At 37.6% G+C, this 24,642-nt stretch overlaps 1 protein-coding gene across 1 annotated transcript; it reads left to right on the forward strand.

Moving 5' to 3' along the window:
* The first annotated feature begins 1,861 nt into the window (after positions 1 to 1,861).
* Positions 1,862 to 24,051, forward strand: eif2ak4 (eukaryotic translation initiation factor 2 alpha kinase 4). Its single transcript, XM_023352914.1, has 39 exons — positions 1,862 to 2,261; positions 2,403 to 2,518; positions 3,027 to 3,129; positions 3,199 to 3,372; positions 3,663 to 3,743; positions 4,116 to 4,252; positions 4,326 to 4,426; positions 4,520 to 4,677; positions 5,999 to 6,537; positions 6,820 to 6,935; positions 7,487 to 7,641; positions 7,738 to 8,171; positions 8,270 to 8,342; positions 8,821 to 8,913; positions 9,392 to 9,514; positions 9,592 to 9,696; positions 9,774 to 9,837; positions 9,939 to 10,018; positions 10,119 to 10,220; positions 10,304 to 10,354; positions 10,447 to 10,683; positions 11,524 to 11,599; positions 11,861 to 11,982; positions 12,190 to 12,239; positions 12,982 to 13,150; positions 13,721 to 13,837; positions 14,375 to 14,440; positions 14,543 to 14,713; positions 14,800 to 14,934; positions 15,050 to 15,157; positions 15,505 to 15,633; positions 17,811 to 17,897; positions 18,087 to 18,199; positions 18,291 to 18,349; positions 18,481 to 18,578; positions 19,679 to 19,747; positions 20,754 to 20,798; positions 21,805 to 21,920; positions 23,689 to 24,051. Exons 1-39 carry the CDS (start codon positions 2,133 to 2,135, stop codon positions 23,744 to 23,746), a joined length of 4,959 nt encoding a protein of 1,652 aa, XP_023208682.1. The 5' UTR covers positions 1,862 to 2,132; the 3' UTR covers positions 23,747 to 24,051.
* Positions 24,052 to 24,642: the final 591 nt, after the last annotated feature.

Raw genomic sequence — 24,642 nt, forward strand, 5'->3', positions numbered from 1 at the left:
TGATTGGAAGTGCCAGAGTCATCTATGAGCAGACAGCGAGTTTGAAAAGAGCAGCTCCATATTTGTGAAACCCACAAGTTGAGAAATATTTTTGTGGTGTGTTCAGTGCCATATGAGGAAATATTGTCACTTGCAGGAAATATGCTAATATTTGAGTTCTTAGTTAGAATACCATTATTCCATGGGCAAATGTTATAAAATATAGTAATTTATAATTGTTGCACAATTTCAGACTTGTGAAAGAAAGCATAGCATGTAAAATGTTAAGTTGTATCACAACTAAAGGAATGAAAGAGCATTCCTTTGTGCCACACTACTCACCATACACTATTTTTAACTTCTTGTCTACAGATAGGAGCAGGATGCTGTAAATTTTTACAAACTGTTTAAATTGCATTAGAAATAGCATAGCAAAGAACTTGTGGTAAATTTGTCTTTTCTGTGGGGGGATTTACTGTCTTGAACTACAGAGGTTTGGAATAATAAATAATAAAAAAAATAAACAAGAATACCTCAAAAATATTTTGCGAAGGCACGTGACTATGTTTTGATACCACCTCTTACATTAAATGAGTTTAATAACTCTATCATATCAATGTTTAGCAAGCTAGCTTTCTATTTAAAATAGACTTAAATATACATAATTTACCCTGTTTTATGTTGAGTTTCTCTATGTAGAAAAAAACACAACTAATAAAAACATTCATAGTATACTGACACAAAAAAGTTACTAATGCAACCACTGCACACAGAAAAATTAACTACAACAAAGGTTAAAAAAGACATGGTGCAGTTATAACACAACAGCTGCAAATCTCACATATGCCCACTTCAAAAATCCAAATGCATTAAAATGAGCTGATCTTATTATGTAGCATTGGGAAACTGGTATCAATACACAGTAGTATGTAAAAAAGAGCCTATTTAAGTGATATCAAGAGTTTCCAGCAGAGGACAATGAGAGGACCTGAATCAATTAAAATGTGTAACTGCTACAAAAATTATAATAATCACATTATTGCACTTTTTAAATATGAAGAAGTTAACTTGCTAGAAAATGTAAAAAAAAAAAGGTAACTTTTGTCATTAATAGAAAGCAGCGTTTTTTTCATCACTCGGATTGCACAGCATAGCGTAGCATAGCATAGCATAGCATAGAAAGTGTACCCTTTTATCAGTGTTTCTGTTTCTTTTTTTGTGTGTGCCTGTTCACACCTAGTTGGTCGTAGCAGATGGCTGCTCCCACTGAGCCAGTTTATGCTCAAGGTTTCTTCCTGTTACAGGGAATTTTCTTTTCCATGGTGGTTACATGCATGCTTGGTATGAGGAACTGCTGCAAAGTCACAGTGTGAGTTAATGTTTATTGTCACTACATACTCGTCCAGGGATGAATGTTTAAAGTCAATGACTTTAAGCACTCTGTAGGTTTTCTAAGACAGAAAACATTTTTTTAACCTGAAGTCTGAAAAATAATGATAACTTGACTGTATTGTTTAATAACTAGGATCAATTGACTTTGTTTTTGTATATAAAGTATCCGGAGATGACATGGTTGTGAATTGGTTCTACATGCATAAACTTCATTGAACTTAACTGAATTGAACTGAATGACCTGGATAACACAGAATTTAAACAAACATATGTTTTATCTATTTTGTGCTTTTACATTCTTTACACCAATTTGTTGAATATCTAAATGAAACTGTCTTGTTTTGATGTGTCCTAATAATTATTTAGTGAAATTACAATAAGTTAGTTTTATTTCATGCATATAAATTAACTCAATGGAAAAACTCTCAGCATCAGAACCAAGTCATCACCGCCCTCTAGAGGTTATTTTTGGTAACGCCACGTGGTGACGTTTCACATGCGACACACATCTCTCAACAGGCATGCGCGAGCTGCAACGTTGTTATGGTCGCTCGTGGATAGTTTTAAACTGCAAATTAAAGAGTAACGCAACTTAATTTCAATACTTTGTGCGTGTTAAGCTCTGAAGTTTGAGCTTACAGGGTATCGGAGAGCTGGAGGGCTTGCGGAGGGCATCTCGGTAGCAGCAGCGCTTCCTCTTTCTGACGCCTGGAAGTGAGCGAGGACTAGGGGGACTGCCATGTAGTTGTAGAGGCAGAAGAATGAGTAGTCAGCACACTCCTACAGATGGGACAGAAGACTACACAGTACAGCAGGAACATGAACTAGAAGCAATTGCTTCCATCTTTGGAGATGATTTCCAGGATTTGCGAAACCAGGATCCCTGGAAGGTAACTCTGATACCTGCATTAATTGTAGCTCACAATGATCACGATAATCACTAAAACTTGAGATTAAACTTCTTTTAGGTTTAGTAGCCAACAGTATAATGCCTAATTTCAACTGTAAATCAAATTTGACTTGATTTTCAGGTTAGAAGGCCTCCAGAGATGCACCTCTGCCTGCGGCCCAGTGGGCTGAATAATGGGCAGGAGTGTTACGTGACCGTGGACCTGCTGGTGAAATGCCCTCCCACGTACCCGGACGCGTGAGTATAAACCTGAACTGCTTTTCAGGCTTTTGCTACAAGATGTAAATCAGTTTAGTGAAAACTACCTAAAAATATGCAATTCTGAGTGTGAATAAGTAATGGGACCTTCGTGAGAACCCTCAATGTGGGACATGACAGTAACAGAAGCAATTCTAGTGCTTTTAATAATGGAAGTTCAGATATTTCTAAAATAAAACCAGTAGGCTAAAATTAAACCAGTAAACAAAAACAGAATTATTGCAAACAATATTTATCTTTACACATATTAGCAAAAACTTCAGCAAATATTTTTTATTTTTAACTGGATATTTTAATCCACCTCTAGTATTAAAGCAAGTTATCTAGATTTTATCCTCATGGACTTGCATGAGAGAACAGAATTAGAGATCTCTTAGGGAACAGTGAGCTTCCCATGTGCCTGCTTGTGATTAGCCTCAAAGAATTACAAAGATCCATTGTAGAGGTTGCATCATTAAATGATAAAAATATTATGGGACACCAACAGGCCTCCAGAGCTGGAGCTGAAGAATGCCAAAGGCCTTTCAAATGAGAACCTCCAGAATCTCCAGAGTGAACTAACCAAGCTGGCAGCGGCACGATGCGGGGAGGTGAGGATAAACCACATAGTTACATATGGTACACCAATTTCTGGTCATTAACTTCTCTCCCTTTGCCAGGTGATGATTTACGAGCTAGCAGACTACATCCAAGGCTTCCTGAGTGAGCACAACAAGCCCCCGCCGCGGTCCTTTCATGAAGAGATGCTGAAGAACCAGAGGAGGCAGGAAGAGAAAAGGGCCCTGGAGGAGAAACAGAGGATGGACCAGCAGCGCAAGCAGGAAGAGGAAATGGTGAGGAGACATTCTTACTTTGTTGCTGTTATGTAAAGTGATGCTCTAATGTGATTCATCTGGTGTTTTTTGTTTTAGTAAAAGCAAAATATTAAGCTTTACAAATTTGTTTTATTCAGTTCTTCCCTTGTTTTAAGTTGGCTTTTCTGTGCATTTCAATCAAAACCATTAAGCACTTGTCCCTGAATAGGAGCCATAAAATCTGAATCTGGCTGCATATTTAAGATATTATTCTTTATTTATAGTATTTTATATCCATTATATTGAGTGTTTCATATTTATCTTTGTAGAAAAAAGAGATCATGGCTGTAATCCAAAAGAGAGAAGTGGAGAAGCGAGAGGAAAAGAAAAGAAAAGAAATGGCCAAACAGGTATTTATCAGTTATTGTCATAGAAACACAGTAAAACATGAAGATCTTGCATCACAAAATCTTATAAGACATTCAAGAACAGAAGCTTTCACATACTTAAAAAACTGATTCACTTCATTGTTGCTTGCAAGACAGACAAATATATCAGTTAGCTTTTATAGACATCAAAAATATGAACAATCATGATATAGAGAGTAAAGGAGCACTATTAATTGATTTTATCAAGCAATGCATAGCATGTTTGTTAATGTCAGCTTACTATACTTGTGTTAGTCTACAAAAAGCATGAAAGCAAATAGGTGAGATATTCTCTTAAAAAATCTAAAAATATTACTGATCATCCCTAATAGTTATTTTTCTTTTAATTTACAGGAGCGACTTGAGAGCATGGAGCAAACTTCGTCTGTGTTGGGGAATCCACCCAGCCCCAGTGGACTAACTACTGAACTGACTGAAGCCAAGAAAGCTGTTATTAATCGTCGTCGCACTACCTCTAATACACGCCACAGGTATGCCACCCTCACAAACACTGCCATATCCTCAACATTACTGCAGTAATGCCTGAATTATGTTTGTTTCTAGACGCGACACAGTGAATGAGGACAACCACCGCACACAGGAACTGCTTCACTTCAGCAGCAGCGTTTTTGGAGAACTTGCTGTCCACAAAGGGAAAATGTTAGGTGAGACCTGGCAGACTTGGTACAAGACCTTTCTTCTATTTTGTAAATATTGCCTATTAGTCACGAGAGAATCTGAGTGTTTGTTTCTGACAGGTGAGAGCGAACGACTTGGACGGAGTGTTTACTGCGGTTTTGAAGCGAACTCTGGAGAATTTTCTGTGATCTATGAGTGGTCACTGCGCTGGAGCAAGAAGATGGGCAAATTCTTCACCAGCCAGGAGAAAGGAAAACTTGAGGGCTGTAAAAAACAGGCAAGTAGCTGCTTTTGTGTTTGGTGTGTTGTGTTTTAATTTCCTGTTTAAGTACTTTGCAATTTTTATCTTGAAAGGTGAAAATAATCAAAATAATTTGTATGGATGTCCTGATCAAGACGTTCGGTCCTAGATTCTAGATATTTGTTGATACAGAGTCCTGAGTCAAACACATTTGAGTTTATAAAATCAGTGTCACATATAGTATTTGTTTGTAAAATCAACTCTTTTACATTTCATCAGTGTTACTTGGTTTAGATTAGTGTTATGATTGTTATCACTTCCGCCTCTTCTTAATGGCAATAAAGAGTTTGTTTAAATGATGGTATGAAGTCGGCTTTAATGTAAATCTTTAAAGTTGTTCTTGTTACAACTCCACTTTCGTCCCACTGACACCATCGCCACCGTCGAACTAAAATACAACATAAATTTAAATGAGATGGTGTCATGAGTACAATAACGGCATAAAAAATTATGCAAAAACATGTAAACATACCTCGCTGGCTGACCCTTCTTTCAAGATAGAAATGAGGTTATTCTATAAATTCTATAAACTTAAATAACTTTTCTACAGCCACTTGCTATAGTCATGCTTCCATACTCCATGCATTTTTTCCTGATGCCCCAGCAAATATGCTGGGTTCCACTTTCTACTTAAACCTTTCAAAATAAATGTCACAACAAAAAATATGCATTATACAAAATGAAACGTATAAACTAAAATTATGGCAGTAAAAATTGTGTACCATTGAACTCACTCACTGGTTGATGTTCAGGATGTCCCAGTGTCAGAAATGTTGTTCCAACTAGAGTCTCTGCAGATCACAGGATTCTTGTGCTGTCTGGAAAATATATATTCTAAGATGTTATTCCCCATTCCAATTGTTTAAATGGTGTTTCATTACTTTTTTTTATTTGTGTCCTTCATTCTTCCTTCCTTACCTGTCACCTCAGGCCCCATTCTTCTTGACTTTTATCCCTTCTTCTTTGAGGTTTTTCTGTGTGTCCGTCATTTGTCCCTTCCTACCTTCTGTCCTTACTTTCTTTACTTAGTATTGTGTCCACCTTTTCTTATCCTTTATTTATTCCCTTTTTTCCTTTTATCTTTTCCATTCTTTTTTATTTCTTTCCTTCCTTGTTCTTGTCCTTTCTTATCCTAAATAAATGTTCTCTTTCTTTCTTCTCTGGAAATTTGAATTGGTATGGAATGCTCTCATGAAAATGTCCAGGAACCCTGGAAATAGCCTCAGACTGCTGGTCCAACTTGGGTTAGCTTAAAACTTTTAACCATAAACCTTTTTTTTTGTTAAATTTCTTGCAGATTCATGCTGCAGAGAATGAGTTCAACTCCCTCCTGCGACTAGATCATCCAAACTTGGTGCATTACATGGCCCTGTGCTCCACTGAAAAGGAGGAATGTATCATGGTGAACCTGCTGGTGGAGCATGTACCTGGGATCAACCTAAACCAAAGCCTGACTAGCGGGACCCCAGTTCCTCTGGATAAACTTTGCCATTACACGGCTCAGCTACTGGCCGCCCTGAATTACCTTCACTCCAACTCTGTGGTCCACAAACAGCTGGGCGCCTCCAGTGTGCTGGTAGACTCTGAGGGGAACATTAGACTGACAGACTACAGCTTATCAAAAAGGTTTGCTGATGTCTGCAAAGAAGACATTTTTGATCAAGCCCGGGTCCGTTTTTCCGAGGATACAGCATTGCCAACAAAAACCGGGAAGAAGGGGGATGTGTGGAACCTGGGGCTGATGCTGCTGGCTCTAAGTCAGGGTAAAGAAGTGAAGGAGTATCCATTTACTGTACCAAACAGCCTGCCTGCTGATTTTCAGGATTTCCTCCACAAGTATGTATGAATTAGCACTTCACCACTTTCTTGCACTAGTATTTTACGACAAATCTTCTTGGTATTTGTGTTGGGTTTTTTTTCTTTTGAATTTGTTTCATAACAGTTTCAGGATATTAATTATTATATATTATTAATATAATTATATATAATTATATAATTATTAAATATTTAATGTATTTTTATCACATTGTAGTTTAGTTTTAAAATATTAAAGCAGATTTAGTAGTGTGTGAATAATTCTTTATTATGATACCTGACCCACTATTTTTTTGTCTTTAGATGCATCTGCCTGAATGATGCTGACCGCTGGACTACTCAACAGCTTTTGGACCACTCTTTCCTCAAGCCCCCTTCACCTAAAAACCTTCCTCAGTACCAGGACACCAGTCCAGAAGGTGAGTTGACAAAATTATTCCAAACTGGAGAACATTAAGTTAAGCAAAATTGACTTTTCAGTTGTGATGTTTTATTTTTATTTTATGTTTGTCAATTTATTCTGTTGTGTTTTTGTCTTTGTACAGCTGTACAGCACTTTGGTGCAGTTGTAACCTGTTTTTAAAAGTGCTATCTAAGTAAACTTTACATTGATATTGGTAGATTAAGTACATTTTTATCAAAACATTCAATATAGGCATGGTTCAATGAGAGTTGATCCACTTTAGTGTGGAATGTTTTCTGCTTTTTATGTCTGACTTTGGAGTGTTGGACCGATTGACTGGTTTGGGTTTTGGAAAAAGAGTAAGACTCTCGTGTCACCAATTTTACAAATTTTGTTTAACTTCCATAACATTTGATTCTTTTAGGTTGTAACAGTTCAAATTTATGTTGTTTTTTGAAGAAGTAAATATAAAGTAGTTTTTTACTTAGAAATTTTGAAAGCACTGGTGATTGTGGACCATTTAACATTTGAAAGTAAAGATTTCACATAAAATTATTTCTTCTCTAGATCTGGCAGTGGACTTTGGATCAACCGTTGTTCCCCGCAGCCACATTTTTGATGCTCTGTTCAGCTCAGGGATGCAGAGGCAGTTTTCTCGCTACTTTGATGAGTTTGAGGAGCTACAGCTTCTGGGAAAAGGGGCCTTTGGAGCTGTAATTAAGGTAAACACCTTTTTTTTCCCTAAACTGAAATTAAGAGATCTTTATCACCACAATTAAAACTCCATTTTGTTCTGTTTAAACTGTTTTTATGCCCAGGTACAAAACAAGCTGGACGGTTGTTACTATGCTGTGAAGCGAATCCAGGTCAATCCAGCCAGTAAGCAGTTCAGGCGCATCAAAGGGGAAGTGACTCTACTTTCCCGCCTGAACCATGAGAACATTGTTCGCTATTACAACGCCTGGATCGAGCGGCACGAGTTGCCCTCTATGGGAGTGCTGAGCAACAGCGACAGCTCGGAGCCTCAGAGCACGCCCGACAAACATCCCCAGGCACGCGACCCGCCGCGCCGCCTCAATGAGCTCGGCCTGCCTGACAATGTGGAGGACCTCGCCCCACCTCCCGCCGTGTCGAGCTCTGTGGAGTGGTCCACCTCCATCGAGAGGTCCTCCAGTGCCAAGTGCAGCGGGCACCAGTCGAGTGATGAAGACGAAGACGATTATGAGGATGATGTATTTGGTGCATCGTTTTTGTAAGTTTAAAAAAAAAAAATTTGCTTAGAATTTTTTGGGACAAAATTTTTACACATTTCAAATGTTTCCTGTTCATTTTTTTTTTGTTTCTATTCAGACCGTCAGACAGCGACTCGAGGAGTGACATTATCTTTGACAATGGGGATGACAGCACAGACGACATATCACAAGTCTGAACATTTTCTACATGTTTATTTATTTATCTTTATTACCGTGTTGGTGTAGTTTATTTAATACTTTAATGTAATTGTGGGTAGTTGATGATTGAGATAATTATGTAAAAGCCCAATGCGGGTTGAGAATTAACAATAAGCAGTAGCTGTAAATGTTCTGAACGGCACATCAGCTGCATTCTTTGGAATAATGTCAAACTATGTGGTCCTAAATAAAGTAAATTTATAAATTACATAAACTTATGTAACACTTTTCTATTCATATAGACCACTTTTAAGGCTTTTACACTTGACATTCACCCAAACACACTCTAAAATGCACACATATTGATGCACTGCAGGCAGCTTGGAGTTAAACACCACCATATTCTCACTGTAAAATTTTTGAACTAATAAGCCCCAGTAAATTGTATTCTGTTTTTTGCATTAGTAATTTCAGGCTGGAGCTGTAAACATATTGTGTATGTATTTACAGATGGAGCCAAAAAAAAGGCCGACAACAACCAGCACAACTGAGAGCTCAGATTCTGATCAGCAGCTTTCTATAGCACATTACTTGTACATACAGGTAAGCGGCTCTTTTCTGATCAACTTTTCCTACTGAACGTTTTGACTTTTGTTGTGAATGTTTTGTCTTTAAAAATCAAAACAAGCTTGTTTTAAACATAAAAAAATCTCTATTTATTCTCAAATTATAACCATATCTTTAGACTTAATATAGTTTTAGCTTGATTAAAGTTTATTTGAAATTATTACATTTATGCAATAAAAATAATAATCTTACTTAGATTGAATATTAAGATTGTTCTTTAACCTTTGCTTTTTATTCCTTTTTTATTTTTTGCGGTTTTATTTTTGTCATTAATTTTTCAGTTTCAGACACTTTGCTGTTTGAATTTTCATGTCTTCATTCTCAAAATTGTCATCAGTTCGGCTGTTCAGTTCTGATGATAATCTGATGTAAAGGGGCTTGTGTTGGCATTTTAATATTAAGTGCATTATGAATAAATATTAATTGATTTATGATTTTCCTGTGACCCTGACAGATGGAATACTGTGAAAAAAGCACTTTAAGAGACACAATAGATCAAAGTCTATACCTGGACAGAAATCGGTTATGGAGGCTGTTCAGGGAGATTCTGGATGGTCTTGCTTACATCCATGAGCAGGTCTGGAATCTAAATACATTGCAGTGTAAATATTAAATCAATATTTTCAGTCATTTAAAATTTTTAATCTCTTTTAGGGCATGATTCATCGGGACTTGAAGCCTGTGAATATCTTCCTGGATTCCCAAGACCATGTAAAAATCGGAGACTTTGGTCTGGCTACAGATCATCCTGCTAATGTGGTATGTTGTGGAGACTGCCTAACTGAAAGTGTGTAAAATTAGTCATGGTTTGAGCTTTACATTTTTTTTTCAAACAGGCAGCAGGTAAATTTGAACTGGAGGACAGCAGCTCAGCTGTGATGGCCAAACCAGACCCTTCAGGTGGAGTTTTGACACACTAAATAACTCTTTAGTTCTGATAACTATGGAAGTTCGATTCCCATCCCTGACACGAACATTTAGTTTTGCACTACTACTTTTAGGTAACATGACAGGAATGGTTGGAACAGCCCTTTATGTCAGTCCAGAGGTCCAAGGAAACACCAAAGCCACATATAACCAGGAAAGAAACTCAAATTCACATTTCTTTCCAAAACCAGAATAATTCAGTCATGTTTTGTTTCTTACATCTTAATGTTGACTTCAATCTTATTTTTCCACAGAAAGTTGATCTGTTTAGTCTGGGCATCATTCTCTTTGAGATGTCCTACAGGCCGTTTGTGACGGGTGCAGAGCGAATCTCCGTCCTGAGCCAGCTACGGATGGTACGTCATGAGAAACAATTTGAGCTAAATGCTTTTATCTAAACCTGAGTTCTAATTCATTTCTATTTCTTTAAATACTGCAGGAGTCAATTTCCTTCCCAGAAGACTTTCCTGAACATGAACAAGGAACACTGGTGAGAACTGAACCACAAAATGTGATACAATTCTCTGTCCTCCACACTTTGAAGCTGCACTTTAACAGTATGGTGCCATTCTCCATTGTTAGAGGAAGGTAATAGAGTGGCTGCTGAAGCATGACCCAGCCCTTCGACCCACCACCCAGGAGTTACTGAAGAGCGAACTGCTGCCGCCGCCTCAGATGGAGGAGTCAGAGCTTCATGAGGTGTTGCAGCACACCATGGCTAATATCAATGGCAAGGCTTACCGCACCATGGTGGGGCAGCTGTTTTCCCAAAACACCACACCAGTCATGGATTATGCTTATGACATGGACATGCACAAGGTACTGTTTTCATCTGTGCTTCATACACTCTGTGTCCTTTAGCATTTTGGGAAACCTAATTTTTGACAGTGTAATCATCTGTTGTCATGAGACTCTGTCCAGCTGGCTAACTGAGATTTATCACCTAACTTGTAAATTCATAAAACTTGGAATATATCAGTGAATAATTAATTAAACTTCAAATAGCCTTTTGTCATATTAAAATCTCCCTAAATGCTCATCAGGATCATATAATAATCAATGTTTTGTGCAAATTCATGATTTCCTTCTTAAATCTGATGCAGTATTCAGTTTTAACAAATGACAGTCAAAGTCCTCTAAAGTGTTTCAGATATGCGCCAGTGGAGCTTTTTTTTAAAATAGGTCACTAGTCCATCACTATGCTAACAAGATGAAATATTCTCACAAAGTACAGAGAATTACCTCATTTTGATTCCTGCCATCTGTGGCATTTATAGGAAAGCTACAGTTTGAAAGAACTTTGTGTTTTTTTATTTCAAAAAAATTTTGTGTAAGTAAATTGTATTTGAAGAAGTAAATATTTCCTAAATAACCTAAAAGCTAGTTATTTGTTATCTTTTTAATTTATAAAAGGGTCATTTTTACTTAAGTTAACTAATTTTAAATTCAAGCAGAAACCTCAGAAATATAAAAGCTGGGGCAAATCTTTGTTCCTTCTTGTTCATTTCCCCCTCTATACCTGAAGATGTCACTGCAGACTCATTACTTTCACTGTTCTCTCATTTTTTTCTCCCTACCCTCTCTAACAGGCGCACAGGAACTTTTTTACATGTCGTAATAACCCCTCTAACAGAGGTTGTTTGTTTGCTCTCCCTTCAGGGCAACTTCAACTTCAGCATCTCCAAATTGCAGCAACATGTGTATGAAAGCATCACCAGAATCTTTAAGAAGCACGGTAAGCATACATGTGTGCATGCGAACATGAGTCAGTGTTTACTCATCATCCCGAGCTACTTGCACCCTTTGACCTGCTCTTGGTCTGTTTTGAAGACCCCAACATCTGGTTCAGTGTGAGGCAGCTAAACAATAGGTTCACTGTCAGGCGGCACAGATTCTGTGCATGTGTTTGTGTTCCTTTCCATCCTCAAGCTGTGCTCTTTGTATCTGCCTGCATGTTCTCTTTGAGTTTTTTCTTATAGATGTAATGTGTCCTCAGGTGCAGTACGACTTCACACGCCAATGCTTCTCCCCAGAAACAGGAAGTTGTATGATAGCAGCGAGCTGGCCTGCTTTATGGACCACAGTGGAATGCTGGTCACACTGCCCCATGACCTTCATGTGAGTTCTACAAACATACCACACACACTCATGAATGTGTGGTTCAAATGCAAATGCACACAGTTGGAGGCAGCGATCAGCAGCTGCTTCAGGAAACCCTGAGGACCAAATGTAGTGTCTACACAGTGATTGATTACAGCTACATATTCTCTGACTTTACTGTCATTATTACTGCACAGTGTCTCAACCCATTTTTTTCCACTTCAGATGGCGTTTGCACGATTTGTTGCCCGCAACAATATAACACAACTGAAGAGGTAAAGTTGGTAATTTGTTTTAAAGCTAAACATGCGTTGATATTCAAAGAGATGATTTTTTGTTCTATGTTATACCAATCACAATTTTATTTCTAGGAAAGCTAAGACTAATTAATTCTATTAATATTATATTAATATAACATTTATTGTATTTAACAAAAACAAAATTATCACAACTAGATGTCATGAGATATGAGTGCAGACAATTAGGGGTCATTGCACAGAAATCTGTGAGATCACGTTTGTCCACACAATGCAGCACCACAAACCAAAACATATTTTGTGTTAAGATGCATTAAAGGAAACATCCTGTTTTCCCTTTCACAGGTCTGATAAGTGATGAAACACTGAAGATTCAGATATTTTTTTTCTAGATCAGTGTATTCATCAAAACTAAGAACTCATTTTAAGTCTATAAGTGCATCTGTAAGTGCTTCTGTGTTAGTGGACATATGCAGTGTTGCATAATCTTGTTAGTTACTCTCTTTTGTTTGGATTCAAAACTCTATCAAAGAACCTGCACAACATATTTTCTGTTTTTTATGAAGGGAAAATGAGAAATCTTTGTTGACCTGAAAAAGCCTAATTGGTGCATTTGCATGTTTGACTGTGTAAGTTAAAAGGTGAAGTGTGCTGGTCACTGAAGTTAATTTTACTCAAAACTTAATAAAAGTGTGGGTCTTAAAGACTGAATTCTCATCCTGAGTAGAAGCAAAGTCTCTGAGTGTTCATTTCTGTCCAGGTACTGCATTGAACGTGTGTTCCGACCCAGAAAGCTGGATCGTGCACACCCGAGGGAGATTCTGGAGTGCACGTTTGACATCATCACACCCGTCACCAACAGTCTGCTCCCGGACGCCGAGACCATTTACACCGTCTCTGAAATAATCCAGGAGTTTCCTGCTCTTCAGGTTATTTTCACATTTACTGCTTGTATTTTTTCATCCTGTTTCCTCCTCCTGTTTGCTGTTTTCAGATTGAACATTTAGTTTATGCGTCATTCTGCCATTCTTGTATGTCCTCCTACAAAAATGCCATCAGCTCTGCTTCAACTCTTGTTTTTTCCTTCTCACTTCCCATTCACATTCCTAACATACCAAAATGTGTGAAAGGATGGCTGATTAACATTGTATTTATTGTTTATGTAGTAAATCTACTCTGCGTTACTTTGTCCACTTCCTTCCCTCCTTGGAAGGAGGGTATAGTATAGTCCATTTCCTGTCTGCATCCATCGCAGAGCTGCGTCAGTCTCCAGCCCGGCTCTTTTTCCACACCTTATAAACTCAGACAGCCTTGTGTCTAGCCTCTATTACATCCCTCATGCATCCTGTTTCTGATCCTCTGCACTGTCCCGGTCTTTGTGTGAAAGCTTTAAAGAATGTTTGCTGCCGGACACAACAGTTATTATTCAGAGGTGCTCATTGTGTGAAGATGGACTGTAATTGTAGCTGAGAGGGTTAAAGGTGTGTTTGTGTTTGCAGGAGAGGAACTATAACATCTACTTGAACCACACCAGCTTACTGAAGGCCATCCTACTCCACAGTGGCATCCCGGAGGACAAACTGAGCCAGGCATCCAGCATACTCTGTGATGCTAGGGTTAGTCCAGCTTATATTACACATAAGATTACACGTATGAAGCAATCATGGTGGAAACTAACTAGAGAGCTGAATTGTCTGTTTAGTATGTTTTAAGTCAAACTAAATATTCAGTTTTAAGCTGTGATTATTTATGTGATAAAAATGCAATGCTTCATGTCCCTGCTGAAATGAAATTTAAATAATTAAATCATAAAAGAGTATCATAAGTGTGACCTTGTTTAAAAAGAATTGCATAATCAATATCTCAGTCCATTAAGGCTCAGATGTGTGGGGTTAAAGAAGCTGGGCATAAACGAATAGCTACAAACCCCAGTTAAATAAAGCAATTTGTATACAAAAACTGCTTCTAATTCTCTAATTTCTATTTTGTTACACAAATAATGACATGTTGTACAGTATGTTTATAATATGATATATTGACTTAATTTCAGATTCAGTTAGATTTTTTGGTGCTAAAATACAAAATATTTAAATTAAAATGTGTTTTTTTCCTGCAATTAATGTAACAGTAACTTTATTACACATTTGCTGCAGAATGAAAAGCTGACCAGAGGTGAGGTTGAGGCAAAGTTCTGCAACTTTTCCCTTTCAACCAACACTGTAAGTGTACACTTGGTGCCTTCAAATATGCTCAGCTTTGAAGGGAGATTTTTGCATATCAAGCATGGACAAGCCAAAACTCTCCTTGTGTTGTGTTTTCAGCTGCAAACATTGTACAAGTACATAGAGCAGAAGGGCAGTTTGCAAGAGCTGGCACCGCTGCTGACATCGCTCACCAAACAGAAGACAGCCGTCACTCAGCTGGCCAAGCAGGGCCTCAAGGACCTGGAGGAGCTCACCGTCCTCCTGAAAAGACTGGGTGTTAAACTAAAGGTAATTTTGAGTTTTAAAGCAGCAAAAAAATCCTTAGCTATCTATGTTTTCTTATTTTTTTTAATACAGGTTTTTCTATTTTATAGGTTATTGTTAACTTAGGTTTGGTGTACAAGGTGCAGCATCACTCTGGAGTCATCTTCCAGTTTGTGGCGTTTATCAAGAAACGAAAGCGAACTGCACCAGACATCATAGCTGCTGGAGGACGCTATGATCACCTGGTAGGTTTTAAAGTCAACCACCAACATTTCAAATCCAAAATCATGACACAATACATGAGTCAGTGTTGTTGATATATGTCCCACTTATTTTGTCTTCTTTTATGTTTTTGTTTAGATCCTGGCATTCCGAGGACCAGCTTCCACTGTGCCGGTCCCCAATGCGGTGGGGGCCAGCATTGCTCTGGACAAAGTCTATGGTGCCATGGCCAATATGGAGGAGCCAGTGAGAGAGACAGACACATAAAAGCACAGAAATCTGAAATTCCTAATTATTGTAATGGAGGAGCAGCAGGCAGAGTTTCATATTTAATGATACCTTTTTGCAGCCGTCGGCTGCCATGGTGCCACTTTTAGAAACACGTTAATAACTATGATCATTGCACATCGTCACTCCCAGGAGTTATTTAAGGGGGCACAGCAATTTATCTCTATTTTATATTTAAGAAGGGAAACTTAGTAATTTATGTTATATTTTAACTCCTAACAATAAGCATTTCTAATATTTGTCTTTACAATAATTTTTTGTTTTTGCTGTAATTAGCAATTAATTATACTTGTTCTTTGTTTTAGCTGGTGGTGAGTTCCTGTGATGTCCTGGTGGTCCCAGTTGGACATTCCTCAATGTCCAAAGCCATTAGTGTTGTCCAGAAGCTGTGGAGCTCAAGCGTTTCTGCCGACCTTGCCTACGATGTGTTACAGGTCAGCAGGCTGACTTAATTGTGTATGAAAAATATAACAAATAAGCAATAATATTTAATGAAATTTGTATCAAACAAAAATGTGATTGCATCCTTCCATCCCAGCAGGCCCACACTGCGACACTGCCAGCATGTTTCTGAATGTAGTCCCACAAAAAAATATTTTCGTCTGTAGATTCTTGAGTGTTTTTGTATTAATTGTATGGCCTTTATAAGATTCTAAAATTACTTTAATAACACCTACAATTTTACCACGTATTAATGATAAAACTAAATTGAAAAGGTTGTGAGAAAATAAGAGCAGTCTAAAAAGTCTTGATGCATACAAAATATGCAAGCTTTCTTTTTTCTCATGAATGTGTGATCATACCAGCTTTTTAGGCGTTTTGTTCTTAGTATTGTTGGTTCTTGCCTATTATAGCCATATCAAGCATTGTAAGTCTATGATTTGATACTATTGTCATAAATATGTTTTACTTTACCACCAAATTGCTCAACAGTTTAGCCAAATACCACATGAGCGTAAAAATATTTTTATAGGCAGCCAGACCATTGCAGGATATAATACCCCTGCAATCCTTCTCCCCATATCCTGTCTGTCTCTCTGCTGCACCAATCCAATAAAACCAAAAATGCTGAGAAAGACACAGAAAAGTAATACATGTCAAAAAGAACTCTGGTAACGAAAGTACAAGTAATAACACAGAAATTTCCATTAAAGCAAACTCTTAAATATATGCTATTCTTCTTTCTGTTGAGGGATGCGATTTTACCCTGCAGTCTCGAAAAATATTTAATGATTACCAACTAAGCCTTCTGTATACCCAAACTCAATCCCACATTTATTTTTTTATTTTTGGTTATACTTAGTTTGCTGAAATGCAATCATCTCTTCCTGCCTACAGAGGGCAACACCTGACTTACTGGAGGAAGTTGTTGCTTTTGTCCCCAGCTGTATGCTTATAGTGGCATTTGACAGAAAATAGGCAAACTCAAATGTCACAGAGTTGTTTAGCTAACTGACTGACCCTGCCGGTGTTTTATCAGAACCACTTTTAAGAAAGTGCTTTGAGTTCTGATTTGCAATAATTTGACTGAATTTGGAAGTTTGGCCAAGCTGAGATCACTCCCATCAATATGAAGGTGTTTGGAGTAAGGACTAGGAGTTCTGGTGCCATGCTTCTGTCACAATCTTTATTTGACAAACAGCCTGCCAGCCACCACCCAGTACCAGCATTTTAATCCTTCCTCTATTCTTCCTCTACTCAGTATAACGTATTGTTGTCTAAACTTTCCATCAATGCAGTCAATATGTGCTTTAAATGTTCTCATTGTCTTTTGTAGGGGCGTGTCAGTATTCCGAAGCAATTAGGAAAGTTTAACTCTTGCTTAAAGCAATTATATTGCCAATTACAGTTTCTTGTTGATTATGCATGAACCAGTAAAACGTTTTTAGCTTTTTACCTTTTTTGTAGACTTCTCAGGCATAAATCCCCTCTTGCTAGAACTGTTAATGCCGCTCATGTGGTTGCATATTAACAGAAATAATCCACAGCTTTTATCCATGCTCTGGTGATGGTTTCACTCTTTATTTGCCTAATATGGCAAACCCGCCTCTGTGGTGTCAGCTAAGGCCTTTCAGGCGATAACTTACCTTTGACATAATGCAGTCAGAGAGAGGTTGTGAGAAAAGGCGAAACAAAAAAGTTATACCATTACAAGGCAAATAGCTTAGAAAATGAAATATAAGACAGCTAAAAAATATTTATATAGAAATATCAGCCAACTGAAGAGAAAGTCCATTTACTGTTTACAATGTATTCACTTTGTACTTATTTAGGGCTTGTTTTGCATAAATTGCTGCATAGAGCTGACCAGCCTTGAACACAACACTGTGCAAATGGCTACAGCAGAATTTGCATCATGAGGTTTTGATTCTGCATTTATGTTGCATTTCCTTCTTGAATCAAGATTCTTGCTTTCTTATTCTGTAATAGTTCTTGTACTTGGTTTGAGAACTGTAAGCTGTCTGAGGGGTGTAGTTCTTAGACGTTCAAGACTCACACAGGCCAACGTTGTTGAGTACCAACAGTGAAAGCTCTGTTGCGTTTTATCTTGGACATTTAAAACTGAGATGTTCCTTTTAAAGCGAATAAAAATTTATCTTTTCGTGTTCAGTCTCAGGAGACACTGTTGGAGCACTGCAGACTGGCTGGCATTACTTGCATGGCACTTGTATCTGACAAAGATGGAAACTATGTGAAGGTAAATCAACAAAGTGCCCTGGATCCTTTTTTTTTTTTTGTTTCACCGACATCTAAGGTGTATTGTGATTTGAGAATAAAACTTGTTTTGTGTGTTTTCTGCAGAAAGCATTACTGTTGAAGATAACTGTGCACGAAATATCTGAATGTTTTTGAATGGCAGTATGTTAGAAGAATTCTGTGTTCCCAGGTGAAATCCTTTGAGAAAGACAGGCAGTCTGAGAAGAGAATTCCAGAGTGGGACTTGGTGGACCACATCATTCAGAAATGCCGGACCAAAGTATTTGACGAGAGAAGCATCAGGTAAAGAAATCTGTGTAATGTGCAGCTCAGATTGCTCAAAAAGAGTTATGAGGTTTTCCATCTCATGAATTCTCTTCTTGTTCCCCTGCAGAGAAATGACTGAGAGCATAAGCCTCCAGAACCCTAAAGGATCACAGCTTAACAACACTGGTACTGAGAACAGTCCTACAGCACCGTAACACAAACCGCTTTCTGTTTTCATACTGTTGGGCTGTAACTCAGATAAACGTGCTCTCGCCCAGTCCTCTAATAACATGGTAAATGTGGAAAACTGTTTTCAGGCTCTTTGGAGCAACATGGCGGTAGCACCAACATGAACGTTAACGTCATCAGTCCAGAGAAAGTTTCCGCAAGTGCAAGAAGACGATATGAGGCTCAGGTTATTAATACACAAACAACACCTTCACTTTATCTACCAAATCAATTTCTGAATGTTTAATGTTTTAGATAGACATATTTAAAATGTCTATTTAGCAGATGCACCAATAAGATTAGTTAGTTCATTAGTTTTGTTAACCTCAAAATTACAATTTTAGCCAATTTTGATTTCTTGTTGAAGAATAAAGCAGATCTATCAAAAGCAGACCAAAATTTAGGAATGTTGGTCTTTTTGCATCTCTACAAATCTAACAAATAAGTAAAATCGTTATGCAGACGAAAACTAAAAAGCTTTTCTTACATGTTCATACTTTAACCCATAAAAATTTGCTATGAACTTTACATCTCTAACATAAACTAGTTCTTGCCTATTTGTTATAATTTTCTGAAATAAAGTGAAAGAATATGTTTGTTTTGAAATGACATCAGTAGGTGGAATATCAGTTTTCATTGCACCGTATTTGGAATCTGGCCTATGTCAGCTTGTTATCAGAAATCTGGTGGATCCACCAATTGAAAATCAGATAGCCAAAGAGCTGCCAAATTGTTGGTTAAGCATAAAATCCAAAAATTCCACCACCATATGATTTTCTCTCTGCATCTCTAAAATACTTTCATCTTATATCATTTGTATGCATTTTTTTACACTGACACTTAATATCGGATTAAAAGTCTCTTGCTGCTTTTACTTTTTTCTGCTCTAATTAACAAGATAGGCACTTTTAACACTATGCACTGTTTATAACTACAACCAAATGCTGTTTTCTTAACAGCTATCTTAACTTGCAACATATCAGGTTGTCCATATCGGGTAAAGTCACAGCTATAAAGTAGAAACATAGTCACAGTTATAGGGAAACATAGCTGTGACTATGTTTCCCTAATGAAAAGCTGTTTCATAGGTTTTCATTTTCTTGTTTCTGTGAGAGAGCACTATTCTAGTTAAGAAAATATTTCCTGTAGCTCAAAGCCATCCCGGAAGTTTATTTAGAAAAAGACTAGGTGAAAATATTATTTCCAGATATTTTATTTTCACGGGAAGAACTATTATTTGCTTTTTCTTTTCTCTTATGTATGCCGTATTTGTTTCCCTTTCTTTAGATTCAGACCAGATTACAGAATCTGGGGAGCAATTTGCAGAACAAGAGCAACAACATCGAGGTCCTTGCAGTAAGTCCTCTGTTTCTTTATTTTGTTGTTTTCTCTTCCACCTTATCTGCTCAATTCATGTGTGAAATCACAGAACAGGGAAAGGGTTTTTGATGGCTAAAACAACAAACATCATGGAGAGTAGTGCCCTTTTCTAGTCACGCTTCGATCCCCCGCTGGTGGAGAGATGGCTGTGAATCCGTTCCAGTAGCCGCAGAACAATACACACCGCAGAGAAGGCAGCTTGCTTAACCTTGTTGGACGTGGGGGGTTGGGTGTAAATGGCTGCCATATTGAGTTTATTTACAGTCGTTTTGCAGATTAGGGCATGATATCCATGGATAAAGTTTCCCGCTTGCCTTAATTATAATGGGGCTGCGTATTTCAGGAATATGCCTGAGCCCTGTTTGAATCTAAATTGAATCTCTGCTGCAGCACTAAACAGGAGCTGGTGAAACATAACAGGCTTAATGAGTTTGATGCTGTGAGCAGCTTTGAGTCTCTGTGGTTGCATATTAACAGGGTTCCTCAGCAGCAGAAACTAAAATAAATATTGTTAGTATTTCAAAATTTCATATTCCTTTTTTGTGATGTAAAAGATCAGATAAAGTCATTATGATTAAGTGAACAGACACAGAAACTAAATGTGATGTGTGAAAACAAAATAATCAAAAGTCTTCCAAACTTCATTTGACCATCCATCCATTCACCCACCTTTCCATTTAGCCATTCTTTGTAGTTACAGTGTGACCTGAACTTCTATATTTATACTTTGAGAGCATGTCCAAATGGATAGAGGACTCTGGAAAAATGCAGAATATGGTCAAACATGTAGGAACCCTGTGCCTAATTGTCCACCTGTCAGTCTGGAATGCAGCAGAATGAATCCAACAAGCCATTAGGCCTCTTTCCACAATAACAGTATCAGTCTAAATATGTAATGCATTGTGTTCTGTGGAGTTTGATGTTTACTTAGAGTGTGAGATAAGGCTCTGTTTTGAAACTTTTCTTGTTTTTCATCCCGCAGGTGGACCTGCAGAAGGAAACGCTGATAAACTTCCTGTCTCTGGAGGTAGGTTCCCTACTAGCTTCATCAAAAGCACAGCACAGTTCATAAAATTTTTGGATCCCAGTGAGGGCTGTGAGGGAGGGTGGGGAAGGAAAGAATGGCCAGCAAACGTCCAAGATCCTAGACAGGAAAAGGGAATCCCGTCTCCTTCCTTTGCAGCCGCTTCCCATGAGGAGCAAAGTGAGGAAACTCCCCTGCATATTTCCATAGACAGAAAAAAAGTCTAATTTGGCAAACATAGGTGACCGACATGTGCTGCAATTAACAAAACACACTGTTAGGAGGTGTTTATATTCACATTCCAAACTCCTTACTGGGACCTTTTGCTCATAAAGTTTCAGTTTCCCTTCCACGAAGTCTAATTATAAAGTGAAGAAACACAGAGAAGGTTAGGAAATGCTCTTAAAACAGTGGTCTTATAAGCAAAAGCCTGACCCAGTCACTCATACAGATTTTCCTTTTCTACACACGTTTAAGGCAACAGGAAGGATGCATGACACACATGAATGTACATGGTGTTTGTTGGCGATGGATGTCTCCATATGAAAAATTAGCTCAAATCACACAAAAAACTCATTCAAATCTTTAAAAATATGATGGCTTAAAATAAGAAACAGCTTGTATACTGCATTACAGTATATGATATACAGCACCTTGGAAAAGTCTGTTTCCTGAATTTTCCAAAAAGCAAGAACTGTATGTATGTATTTATGGACTTCATTCAGGACTTCATTTCAGGACTTCATTTGATGGAACAATTCGATGTTGTGAAGTGGATGAAAATCTGAAAAATTTTGCATCTCCTCTCTGCCTCCTGCTCCACACCCCTCGAAACTTCCCCCACAAAAAAAAAAATCAACCCTCTTATGATTTCAATTACAGCTTTAATTCTTTTTATGAGTTTGTTTTTGTTCAGTTTGTGTGTCTGTTCTGGTTCACAATCATTCAGTCTTTATTATTATTCAGATCGGGTAGCTTTCAAGTTTGCTTTTTATATTTTTATTTCCAGTTTGACAGTGAAGAACAGTTCAACAGCACCGTCAAGACTCTGCTCTCTCGTCTCCCAAAGCAGCGCTACCTGAAGTCCATCTGTGATGAGATTCACCATTTTAAGATTGTGAAAAGGTTAGCTGTCAGTTTTAGTTCCTAACAGTGAACTAAAGATGTGCAAAAAGTTGTGTTCTTTTTCAGCCGCTCCTGCAAATCTAGAATGTTGACTCTCTCACTTAGTATTTGTGGATATAGCAATGTCTTGGGAAGAATATTATCCTTTTTGATCACCCTTTAATTTTCTGAGGTAGAAGAAATCTTCCTTTTTCATCAATCATACCTTCACAATTTTAACTCGATTTCCTCTTTTTTTAAACTAATCAATCAATTTTGTCTAATTTTCAGTGGTAAATACAAACTCACTAAAATGTTTCCTCAAATAATCAGTTACATGATTTTTCTGTTTCTCACATGTCATTTCGCCCTAAAAATCACTTTAAGTTAATGCTACACTTAAGGTTGTTGGACAGGAAGATAAAATATCTCTTCCTTCATTTAGCTCAGAAATAGATGATGCTGTTGGTTGAATGAAGAGAAATCAATTCAACCAACTTGTTTGTGTTTATGCTCACCAACATAAACATCTTTGTAGCACTGGAATTTCTTATCTGTAGGAGGATGCTGATTAGCTTATTTTTAATTAAAAAGATTTTTAGGCTTTCAAGTACTAGATTTTCATAATATATGTTCTTAAATATATACATAAAAAATTTAAACTCGTTTTGGCTAAAAAAAAAGAAGAAAAAAGAGCCAAAACTAAACAGGTAAATAGGTTAAAGGATGATTTAAAACATAAAAAACCTCCTTTGTAGGCAACTGCCACTCCCCGACACCAGGTGTAACGGTGACAGCCAGAACTTCAAAGAGCGCTGTTAGACAGATAACCACCACCTTGAAGAACACTAAATCCCCCGTTGATCCTGTTTCCTGAGGTGAAATCTGGCAAAGGATTCGCCTTGTTTGGTCTTCTGGCGTCTGGATCATAACACCTCAGCTGTCCGACTCAGGCCAGCTCCCCAGAGCCAGTGTCATGAATGAGACGGCAACAGGAAAAATCAAAGTCTCTCCAACGCAGTTGGTTTCAATTTCCCATCTCTGCTTTGTGTTTGCGTTGCTGTTTAGGGGGAGCACAAGGCCTCACTGATAAACCGGGCCACAGAGCCAGAGACGATGTATACATTTTGCATCTGTTTTTTATCCTTTCGTGTACATGTTTTTGTTGAATGTGAGGGACAGGCAGCTAAGGCCAGATGAGCGGGGTAAAGGGTTTTCACAGCAGTCACCTTGCTGCAGCGGAATCATAAACTAAACTTATCTTGGACGGGTTTAAAGGCAGTGACCTTTTCTTTGAGTCAGAACTATTGCATGTAAACCGACATCTTCACTGCTGTTTCAACTCGCCCACAGCCATTCTGGCGGCTCTGAAAGGCTGTTCTTAGACAGTTAACATAATTATTATAGGTGTGAGGCTTTTCTTTGTTTTTTCTTTTTGTTTGTTTTGTAAAAAAAATAAAAAATTTAGCTGAGGTTATTTTCTACCTTCCTCCTTTACTTAGTTCTTGTTGGATTTATTTATTTAGCTTGGTAACTTCACAAGTAATTTTTATGACTCACATAGGGGTTTTGTTCAAATATACTGCGACATGCAAGGCTCTGTCTCTTTTGAGATGTGCTCCTGGCAAAGTTACATCCTCTTGCTAAACAGGACTTACTTCTTAATAAAGTTCCCGGAAAACCTCCTGGCTAAATTTCATTGTTCTGATTTTGAAATGTTCCATTTGGATGTCGAGTGTACGTTTTTTTCCCCTTCTCAATATAACAAACACATGTTGTCCTTTTTCAGGGTGGCTGTGGTGGTCTTGTACAGCTATAAAGATGACTACTACAAGATCCTTTTGTGAGAATCAAAGACTGCATTTTATCCTCAGTCCTGCAGGATCTATCTGCTCAAAGATTGGACAGATTTTCTATTTGGGACAAAAATACAAGCCCCAAAGACACAAGGGACTCTTCTTTTATCATGTTGAACAGTTCTTTAGCTCCAAACTCTGAGCATTTCCCAAAAACCTTTTGGTGTTTTCAGGCAGAAACAAGAGGTTTAATGGACTTTGTTGCCTTAATACAGATTTTTTAGGAAAAGGGCTACTTGTTGTAGATTATGTGTCATGAGTAAAAGATGGAGGGAATAAATATTATGTTCCCACGCTTTGACTTTGTCTTTTTTGTTTGTCTGTCCAGAGCATAAACAGACATCATCCATGGTGAACATTCTGAACGTTACGTTTTACCTCAAAAGTTGTTTGGGGATGTTTTTGAGTCCTTTGAAATCTGTTTATATATTTTTATGCAAACAAAAAATATATGAGCGTAATTAAACTCATCCATCCATCAATCCATTCAATTCTTTATGAAAAAAAAACTAGCAACATTCCTAGTAAAGATGTGTAAAAAGTCTTGAACTACAGATACATCTAAAAATATGGAACGTAATTAAACTCATCCATCCATCAATCCATTCAATTCTTTATGAAAAAAAAACTAGCAACATCCCTAGTAAAGATGTGTAAAAAGTCTTGAACTACAGGTGCATCTAAAAATATGGAACATTGCATAAAAGTGCAATATTTCTTGCTAGTTATCTCAGAAAGTGAAACTTCTGTATTACATATAATCAGCACACAGAGTGATATATTCCTTGTTGTCCTCTTGTTATTTTTATGCTTGTTGCTTAGAGATAATGAAAACCCAACATTGAGTGTCTCGTAAAATTAGAATACTGTGAACAAAGAGATTATTA

This window comes from Xiphophorus maculatus, chromosome 19, assembly GCF_002775205.1.
Source record: "Xiphophorus maculatus strain JP 163 A chromosome 19, X_maculatus-5.0-male, whole genome shotgun sequence".
Lineage (NCBI taxonomy): Eukaryota > Metazoa > Chordata > Actinopteri > Cyprinodontiformes > Poeciliidae > Xiphophorus > Xiphophorus maculatus.